Source organism: Astatotilapia calliptera, chromosome 3, assembly GCF_964374335.1.
Source record: "Astatotilapia calliptera chromosome 3, fAstCal68.1, whole genome shotgun sequence".
Lineage (NCBI taxonomy): Eukaryota > Metazoa > Chordata > Actinopteri > Cichliformes > Cichlidae > Astatotilapia > Astatotilapia calliptera.
The window spans coordinates 1,338,558-1,349,255 of record NC_137424.1 but is presented as its reverse complement, the minus strand read 5'-3'; the positions used below and the strand labels follow the sequence as shown (position 1 = coordinate 1,349,255).

The 10,698-nt window shown below is 39.4% G+C and overlaps 1 protein-coding gene across 4 annotated transcripts; it reads right to left on the bottom strand.

The window, feature by feature from the left end:
• Positions 1-5,289: 5,289 nt before the first annotated feature.
• Positions 5,290-9,581, bottom strand: LOC113016748 (high choriolytic enzyme 1-like). 4 transcript variants are annotated; one of them, XM_026159848.2, is made up of 10 exons: positions 9,467-9,525; positions 9,151-9,250; positions 8,887-8,914; positions 8,744-8,794; positions 8,304-8,435; positions 7,631-7,748; positions 6,782-6,960; positions 6,384-6,465; positions 6,044-6,168; positions 5,290-5,951 (listed from the first exon to the last, which is right to left on the bottom strand). In XM_026159848.2, coding segments are annotated over exons 2-10 (771 nt in total). In that variant the 5' UTR covers positions 9,205-9,250; positions 9,467-9,525; the 3' UTR covers positions 5,290-5,949. The 4 variants fall into 4 exon arrangements, with proteins under 4 accessions (XP_026015633.1, XP_080152483.1, XP_080152475.1 ...); XM_080296357.1 differs by having other exon boundaries at positions 9,151-9,240; positions 9,467-9,488; XM_080296349.1 differs by lacking the exon at positions 5,290-5,951 and having other exon boundaries at positions 6,036-6,168; positions 9,467-9,581.
• Between the last annotated feature and the right edge of the window lie 1,117 nt (positions 9,582-10,698).

The following is a 10,698-nucleotide window of genomic DNA, read 5'->3' as shown; positions in this document are numbered from 1 at the left end:
TACACCTATGTAACGGATCAGTGGTGTTCTTGGCAGGATGTGGTCGCGTGGACAGGAGTAGGATGGCAGCCCACGGTGCCACCGGCCCTTGAAGGAATAGCTATTCAGAGAGATTATTCTGTTACAAATAACCCTATTACTCTTTCCCTAGGACCATGGAGTGAACTCCCTGAACCTGGGTTTGATGGAGGTGCGTTTTATTTAGTAGTAGGGGTAGATAAAGTAGGGACAGATCCATTCGGGTTAATTCGGGTGAATTTATTTAATCCCAGGTCTAAACCGCTGGGAAATGACTCAGCACTGAATCTCACGGTGCAAACGGATCCCGTAGAGACAGTTACTTACAAGGATCCAGAAGAAAAATGGTTTGTTGCCACTGATTATACTAGGTTAAAACCTCAGGAGTTGATAGAGCGTGCCACAGGTTTTGGAGATAGGAATCTTTGGTTAGATTGGGTGGCTCAAAATGCTAAGGAGCAGAAAGTGGTTGATTGTGTTGCTTGTGCTACCGCTCGACCACATTTGTTTACTGAACCCGCTCCTCTGTATCCAGAGGATGAGTGGGGATATAATTGCATGTTGAGATTAACTAGAGAGGCGGTGGACACAGGTAACTGCACCACTTTGTCAGGTTTATATCCGCCAATTGATAAACGCACACAACCAGGTTCATTCACACCAAAACGAGATAATTATACATGTTTTGAGTTTTCTACAGACAGAGTGAGATTTAGGCTAGGAAGGATTAATCCAAGCTGGTGCCAGAGGACAATCACAGGTAGGACTACCAATGATGTAAGTGACCCAAGCACAATTATAGGCACCTGGGCGAGAGGTGGGCTATATTATTATTGTGGGGAGTACACCCTTTTGGTGCAGGTTCCCTTGGGGAGTGTGGGAACGTGTGCTCTGGTGCGCCTAGCTGCACCTTTGATGCTCATAGGCAGTAGGCTAGAGACAATTCCACAGCAAGGTGCGGATGTGTCTACAGCCAGACGGAGGAGAGCCACAGGAGCTATCCACAAGTATGATCCAAGACGGGACTCGCCAACCTGGATAGACTCAATAGGAGTTCCCCGAGGAGTTCCAGATGAGTATAAGTTAGTTGATCAGATAGCGGCCGGGTTTGAAAGTGTGTTTCTGTGGGTGACTCCAAATAAAAATGTTGATCGCATTAATTATGTTCATTATAATGTGTTGAGACTCTCTAATCTCACCAGGGATGCGGTGGAAGGTCTTGCAGAACAATTAGGTCCGACGTCGTTAATGGGAATCCAAAATCGCATGGCGCTGGACATGTTATTGGCCGAGAAGGGAGGCGTGTGCGCGATGTTCGGAGATTTATGTTGCACCTTTATTCCCAACAATACAGCTCCGGACGGAACGGTCACGCGGGCGCTGGAAAATTTGAAAACGTTATCTAGAACCATGCATGAGCAATCAGGCGTGAACTCAAGGCTGGGAGACTGGTTCACATCTGTATTTGGGCAATATAAGGGATTGTTTATGTGTGCCATGTTTTCTCTTCTAGTTTTTCTAGGTTTGTTGCTGATCGGGTGTTGTCTCATTCCTCTGGTGAGGCAGGTGTTGGGTAATCTGGTGAGCAGGGCCATAGCTTCTGGTTCAGCTGGGTCAGCTGGTCCGGAACATATGATGCCGTTGCGAGAAGCCGCCTGGACGGAGGAGTGACACAATATCTCTAAATGTTGGCCTTTTTTCAAAAGGCCAAAGAGGAGGAGTGTGATCAGGAGATATTTTATTTTGTATTCTCACAATCAGTTATCATTGATTAATCATTTACCATTGTTGAATCTGTTGACAGTATAATCTTTTAATTACATCTGTGTTAGTTTGAGCAAATATTAATGCACACTGACTGTTTATATAAAGTTGTTGCACGTTAGAGCAGTCACACCATACAGACCCACGAGTCCTGTTGGGCCCTGGCAGGCCGGCGTGGAGTTCTGCACGTACGCCGGCCTCTACTTACATGCATGCACTTATGTAACACACGCACGGTCACCTACACACTTAGTAATAATAGGAGGGTCATCTGAGGACAGTTTTTCTGATAAATACACTTTCACAAAATGCACAATGTAATACACACTTGTTTTTCTCTTAAGAGTAGCAGTTGATGTCTATATAAGGGAAAACTTTGGGATAGGCGGGGAATTGTTATCATTTGAGATCATTTCCAGTAAAGATCCAACTGTGATGTCATAAAGGCAATATAAGGAGACTGATGCTTCAGTTGACGAGAGGATTCGATTGCAAATTGTCTTTTCCCACACTAAGTGCACAAAGTGTGTAATAAAGATCACTATTTTTGACACCTACTTCGACTTGGGCTTGCTTTCTTCTCTTCCCTAACTCGAACGAACCTTAACAAGATGCTTTTTGAGTAAAGGTTTAACTACAGCCAGCTTGAAGGCCTGTGGTACATAGCCGATCATTAGAGATAGGTTGATCATATTTAAGATCGAAGAATTAATTAATGGCAGGACTTCTTTGAGCAGTTTTGTAGGAATGGGGTCTAAAAGACACGTTGATGGTTTGGAGGAAGTAATTATTGAAGTTAACTCAGAAAGATCAATTGGAGAAAAAGAGTCTAACTTAACATCAATGGTACTAAGAGTAGCTGTATATAATATTACATCTGTGGGATGATTATTTGTAATTTTTTCTCTAATGATAAAAATTTTATTTGTGAAGAAGCTCATGAAGTCATTACTAGTTAACGTTAAAGGGATAGTTGGCTCAACAGAGCTCTGACTGTTTGTCAGCCTGGCTACAGAGCTGAAGAGAAACCTGGGGTTGTTCTTATTTTCTTCAATCAGTGATGAATAGTAAGATGTTCTGGCTTTGCGGAGGGCTTTCTTATAAAGCAGCAAACTATTTCTCCAGGCTAAATGATGATCCTCTAAATTTGTGACACGCCATTTCCTCTCCAGCTTACGAGTCATCTGCTTTAGGGTATGTGTTTGAGAATTATACCACGGAGTCAGGTACTTCTGATCTGAGGGCCTTTTTTTCTATAAGGCAGAGTAAATTAATTTGTTGATCAATCATTAAGTCATGAGCTAACAGAGACTTGGAGGAGAGAGACCTAATATTTAATAATCCACATTTCATTCTTTCTCCCTGTCCTATCCCCCAGTCATGTCTGTCCCGTTTGTAGCAACTGAAAATAAAATAAATTCATAATTATAATAAAGGTCAATGAAATGGACCAATATGGCAAGGCCATGATGATCCACTTGGTAAAATAAATCCGCTTGGCATCTTTCTTGGCCTTAAGACAACAATTCTGATGGCTAAAGATCCAAACGGGACACACAAAAAAAAATAATAATCCACATTTCACTGTTTTACTCTTTGGTTCAGATGTGGAAACTGTATTGTTCTTTCTTTGTGATTTTTTATATGTAAGTCATTGTTTTGCTGGTTTTTAGTTTGTTTTTTTGTTGTATAAAGCGCTTGAGTTCTCAGAAGAGTAGAAAAACACTATATAAGAACCAGTCCATTTACCATTTACCATCAAACAAGACATGACTGCCATCCCACCAACTTGCCAGCATTCTCTTATTAGTAGGTTAATGAAAGGGACTCGCACACTGAGGCCTTCTCTTAGCCTGCTGATTCCTCCTGGGATTTTCCCACAGGTTATAAGGTGCTCTCAGAGGTGCCTTTTGAGACCTTAGTGTATTGACTTAAAGACTCTGTCACTCAAAACTGAGTGAGCTGCATTGGAAGCATGGAAGTGTCAGCTTTTGATCCACAGCCATTTGCTGATGAGAGCCAGTGTTGGCTTAATTCACTTTGTCCTGTTGGAGCATTACGCATGTATCCAGACAGGACTAAGGTGTTTAGGAAAGCAACCAGCTCTTTGTGTCCTCGCTCTCATAGAGGGAAGCCTCTGTCACACTAGCAGAGAGCACTAGAACTGAGAGCAGATATAACACCCCAACACAAAACAGATTGGCATCTCTAACAATGGATATGACATGAGTCACACATGGCATGTAATGAAGGAACCATAGTGAAGGTAGGTCACAAAGCAACTTGGAGAACCAAAGCTCTGGCAATATGTTTTTAGACTGCGGCTGAACGTTGTTCCGGGATTTATCACTGCTCATTCTTTTTGTTCCCCAAGTGTCCTCAATGTCTAAACCTTTGTTATGGTCAAACCATCAGGCCAGATGAAACCATGCCTCTCACTAGAGCAGGGCCAAAAATATTTAGCACGATATACATTTGAAAATTTGCAATAACGATATAACCGACGATATAAATGACACTAGACAAAATACTTTACAACTCCACAACTTTATTAGTGCAAAAAACCCCATCAATGTATTTTCACTTAAACAAGCAGCTTTTTTATGTGCTTAAAGTTATATATAAACGTAACAGTGCAAATTCCTTGCTGACAGTTTAACCAAAAGGCATTTCCAGTGGAAATTGGCCGACATATCCTCAGCATAACCATGTATAATATCCACTAAACTTAAAAAGAGGTCATACACATACAATACGGTAACATTATGTTGAAGCACAGTACGTATCACTCCGCGAGGCTCCGCCTACGATAGTCGAAATGCTCCGACCCATATTCTATCACGATATTTCATTTTCTTATCGTTGCCCAACATTATACCGGTATTACCGTGAACAGTATGATATGGCCCAACCCTACCTCACTTATCATCAGACCAGCAAACAGGGAGAAAAGCTAAGCTGGCAGCCAGCAGCTCCTTAAACATCACCTTTGAACATGCTTGACAGCTTGCTCCGTCTATAGTTATTTAGTCAGACAGGCAGCATGATAGTACAAACAATTACAGCAACAAATGCCGGATCATTGTTCAGGCGTGTGCATGACTGAGGTTTCATAACAGTTTTTAACAACAGTTATGAAGAAACACATCAGCAGAAACTAAATGGCTGATCAGATTACTATGTGATGCATCATGATGGTGGTGGGAATATTCAAGTCTGTGGGGGTTTTAATCTTCTCAATCTAAACACTTGCACTGAACTGACTCCACCCTACACAAGAAGAAGTAGCACTCTAATCTTGAGAGACATGATCCACTCTCTGGTTTCAGTTTTCTGATGTTTGGTAGGATTTTAAATGCAGAACATGTATTTATGTAGTAGTATTTGTGCATTTGTTACATTTGTTGCACATTAAAAAAGGCACCTGTAACATTCTGTCCAACTTTAAGCAAAACACATATTTCTAAAATAACTTAAAATATAATAATGAAACAATACTGCCCCCTGTTGCTTGAAATATGGAATTTTATTTGATAGCACTTCTTACAGAAAGAGACAACAAACCAAAGATAAAACCCCTCGAAAAACAAAAGCAAGAAAAATTAGAAGACATTGTCAGAAAAATCTATTTTTAAAATATCAGAAGAAAGATTCTTCTTCTTACACTTGTGACACTGGACTATATCTACACACTATATCTTGTTGATACATGTTGGTCATGTATAAGACAACAGTCATGATCATTCCATGAAAGACTTGACTTTTTGTTTTGTTCACATATTTTTTCACTTTGCTGTTTTGCCAAACAAAAAGTTTTGAGACATGTCGCAGTCGCAAGGTTTGGTTCTATGTCTGCATCATTTACAGTTACAAAGTTAATTATCAAATGCACAGATTGAGAAATCCATTAATGATAGTTTATAGTCTAACAAAAGGGGAGAAAACCTCAACAGAAAGCGAGTTAACACCATCACCCTCTGGTATATAAGCCTGCCGTTTAGCTCGTAAAACAAAGACCCAGAATTTCAACTCTCTAAATGTGATATTTGCAGCACATTTTATGTTTCTTTTATCATTTTTAAGTATAGTGGATCCAGTCCCTTGGTGTAATGCTGGTGTTTGGGCATCTGAAGAGTCTGGATGCAAAGTTGAAGGTTCTTGCTGAATTTCTGGTTAGGAAAAAAAATCAACTCCGATCAGTACTTGCTTCGAACAAAAAGATAGCAAATTTCTTTTTTGTGGGTGTGTCTTAATTACTCACAGCATCCATAAAGCCTGTTTACACGGGCGATGTCATTGGGACTCATTTGGAAAGCATTTCCAAAATTAAGATTAGGATTGGACCTGGCAACAATGGTTGGCTGCCCATTCTTGGAGAAGGCGAGTCTAAAAGAACAAACAACAGCACACAAACACACATACGCGGTTATATTAGGAAAACAGAGGAGAAAATGGGCCCATAAAGTATTTAACATTAAAAATCCATTCCCCACTGAGTGTGTGCATGTTTTTGTTAGTCTGGATTACATTTTCTTGCAGAAAATGCAAAACATGTAAGGAAATATAAAACCTTACAAAGTCCATCTCACACAGCAACTCACCTGCCATAGTGCATGACAGAGTTGAAGTCATAGGGAGTCCCCAAATTGTTGGTCTGCACTTTCACAAAGTTGTGCTCTTGTCCTAAACAGAGATTTCCAGAAAATATTACATGTTTTTATATGCTTCCACTTCAAAATCCGTCTTCAGTCTCAGCTCTTTGACGATGTATAGATCGAAATGCTAGCTAATCTCTCCTGTGGTCATTTGTTTGATAGTCTTGGGACTAAAGAAATACAAACAAAATCTTCTATGCAGTGCTCGCTTGAACTGCAGTGTTTTATGTGCTGAGTTTGGAAAAGCACAGATTACTTGTAATATGTACACTGCTGTGAAACAGGAGGATGTCCCATTGTGTACTAAGTTAACTGTAACCAACGTTTTGGGTAGTTCAGCTGACCTGTGATGATGTTCTCGGTAAGGATCCTCACATGCAGATCTCTGTCAGAGCGGACCTGCTCGTGGTGGAAGCCCAGAGCATGAAGAACCTCATGTTGCACCGTCGACTGAAACAAGCAACCATTTCTCTGTAGGGAGACTAGCTGTCCTCCATTCTGACGGCCCAGGTATGAATAACACCTGATAGACACAATGACATCGCTTAAAAAATAGATGGACTGTTCTATAGCCTAGCACTGTGCATCCTCCTCCTTCAGCTAGTCATGCTAAGGCTAAAGTACCAAGAAAAGCAATGACAGTAATCATGTGACCGACTTTGACACTGTGGCTCTATAGACACTGCTCGAACCACACTTTAGCTTTTGTACTTTAATATCTTAAATAATATTTTAAAATAAAAAACACACATATCCATTATCAACTAAAGTAAATAAACAGATAGCGGTCAATCAATCTCAGAAGCTTTTTAAACATCTGTCGTCCCTTAATCATCTAATAACCCACCAGATTCATCTTCTCGCCTTACAAGGTGCCAGTCTCTAGTTTTGGAACTAGTGGACCAAATAGTATGTGAAATAATTAAGAGCAGATGAATAAAATGCTCTTTACACTCCTATGCAACAGTATACATTTCATCTAGTAGCAAACAAAAATAAAACTGGACATTTTACAGTACAAGGTCAATGCAGAATGGTCCTTCAAGAACCTGTTTTGATGACACATACAGAATATTTGTAATGCAATCATTTTCAGAATTGCATTTTTGAAGGGTTTAGAGGGTGTGGGTGTATCAGTCCTGTCCTGCCATATAAATACAAGTACAGTCTAAGTACAGCAAGTGCATTCTCACCCTTGTCCAGAGAAGAAGTGAAGGAAATCTCTGTCGCTTGTACGCCAGACAAACCGGATGCAGGTGGAAGCGTGGAAGGTGACTAGGGCATTGATGATGACGTTGCGCTCTTGGCTGCCTGCAGATTCAAATATGAGTCTGATGAGGAGCTTCTTCAGTATTCAGGATCTTCAATATGTTTCAGCCATTTCAACTTGGCAGCATAAACAGTATTTACAATCTGTGCTGCTTCGAGGATCTCTGAGTTCCCATCGGAATGACAGGGCCGCCAAAATCTATCTAGATGTCTATCTATCTGTCTGTCTGTCTGTCTGTCTGTCTGTCTGTCTGTCTGTCTATCTGTCTGTCTGTCTGTCTGTCTGTCTGTCTGTCTGTCTGTCTTGAAATAGAAAAATTGAGAAAGTGACATTAAATGAAAACATAATTTGAAAATTGTGTGCATCTGTGTATGATATCAATTCAGCATACTTATACAAATATGACTTTTCAGTTTAAATGCTTTTTAGTTAATCCCACAATAAAACAGCATAGTTAACAAAGCAGTATTTTTGGAAACCACTTGAAATATATAATATATATATATTTATATAATAATGGGTTTTATTTAACTATTTTTATCCATCTCTCCTTTTCATAAAGTCTGTGTTTAATGGTTAAAGTTTGTACTGCTTACTGTATTCAGTGCCAATGGAGACAGGTACATAGACAAAGGGTCCCGTTTTAGGCCACTTGCAGCCAGTGGCTGTGCATGGAACAGCATTCCTGGTAGCAGTGGGCACAATGTCACCATGAACCAACACTTTTGCTGCAGAACAACAAACAGAGCGTGGTTAAATGCTCGATACTTAGGCTGCCATTTGCTCAGTTATGTCAAAACAAAGAGGTAAATGCTTACAGCATTTACTTTATTGATCGCACAATTACAATGTTTGATAATAACACAAATAAAACAGCTGACTAAGACAAGCCAGTAAATGACCAAAAGGCTGATTGATCATTGTGTCTGTTGGGAGTTTACTGTATCTTAACATGTCAGTTCTCAGGGATCTTTCATTTTCATCCAGAATTTATATGTTAACAAAAAAGAGTTTTATTTTGTAAATCTTCACTTACTTGAGTTAGCATTGACTTTTTCAATGATCGCTGGGGCACCCAGAGACTCATCTGTGGATACAAGAGGCAACCAGCAGATTAACTTTAAGCTCTTATATTAAAAACACCTCAATATGTTGGAAGTATTTCATCACTGAACGCACCAGTTATATTTCTAATGACAGCAGCCCTCTGCAATAAAAAACAAGACATTTTCAACTTACTCTTAATCACATTTGAAATCACACTGACAAATGTTATTGTTGGCAAACAAAAACTATTATGTGAAAAAACTTCAACTGTGTCACGCTTAAACGCTCATAACAAGCAGCCATGTCTGTTAAGCAGACACGGTTAGAATTACTTTCACAGAACAGCCGGCAGTGTTGAACAACATTTAATGCCTTTGCTGGAAGAGTCAAGCTTACCAGACAAACGGCTGTCATTGACAGGCAGACGGAGAAGAAAAAGGCTGGAGTCATGATGTTGGTCCTCTGCAGTTAACCTACAGTCACAATCTGAACAGCACTGTTTAAAAAGAACTTCAATGAATGTAACTGCTGGAATAGAAAGGCATATAAGTGGGATACGGGCAACCCAACAGCTGATTCTGTTCATCTGGATGTTAACTTTTCTCCCAATGAAAATGCTGAGCAGACAACATCCACATGAAGAGAATCAGATATCTGGGATTTCCCTACGTAGAGGATTCAGCATGCAGGGAGATGATATGAGGAGGCTTACCTGTTGTACCAGGTGTTTGCTGGATGCAGCAGGTGTTCGGCTGCTCCATCTTTATAGATAGCTCACACAGGGTGTGGCTGAGGTTTCAGGGCTGTCTTTTTAGTTATCAATCCATTAGTTTCTTTTTGCTGATGCCAAAACACTAAAGCAGCAACAAATTTCCAGGAAGGAAACTTCAATCAAGGACATTGCAAACATTTTTTGAGGCTGACGTAAACATTCAGAGCATTAAATAATTGCAATTAAAAGTTGCAAAGCCCAAAGAAATGCTGATAGAAATTTAATTTCAATCAGACTGGAATGAAATTCTTTTAACAACATAATTACCTTTGGGCAAAATAGTCAATAACAACAACATTTTCCTCATATGTACTCAATTTGCACCTTTGCCTCAGTTTGTAAAACATTTCATTGCTAGCTTACAAAATAAAGTTCTTCCTTCTGAAATTCAGTCAAGCATCACATTAAGGAAATACTCACATAAAATGCAAACACTGAATATGTGGTCTGAATGAACAAAGATATGAAGTAAGGCGCTAGAGAAGGAAAACCAAACAATTCATCAGACCTTCTGGGATGAATGTGCCATAAATTAATTAATAATCATTTTAAAATCCTGTAACATTAGACAAATGGCAAACTATGAGTGATTTGTTGTGGCTTGCTGCGATGTCTTATATAATAGTTAGAGTTTAATATTTTGTGTAGATCGAGGTATTAAAAATAGCTTTTTGACTATTTTTAATACCTCGGCTCCTGAGTAAGGAGAACTGTCTCTATCAATTCTCAGTAAGCAAGACACACATGAAAGAAGATTATGTATGAATTGATGAGAAATTTCAAGTGACAAAAGACTCAGTGCTACGTGAGAAACCAGGAAACAGGTTTTTAAGATTAGTTCTTGTAAATGCAGCTTCCTTGTGTGCAACCTGAAAAAGGCTGTGCTTAAAACAATGGAAACCAGGAAACAGGTTTTTAAGATTAGTTCTTGTAAATGCAGCTTCCTTGTGTGCAACCTGAAAAAGGCTGTGCTTAAAACAATTTCATAAAAGATATAAATCAATAAATGGAGAAACAATGTTTAAATGTTCATTTTATCTATTAAAAAACTTTTTATTTCTCTGTATCACTTTGGTTGATGGACTAATTTATATACAACGCTTTTCTACTCTCCTGGTGTACTCAAAGCGCTGTATACAACATGCCACATTCACCCACTCACACAAGCACTT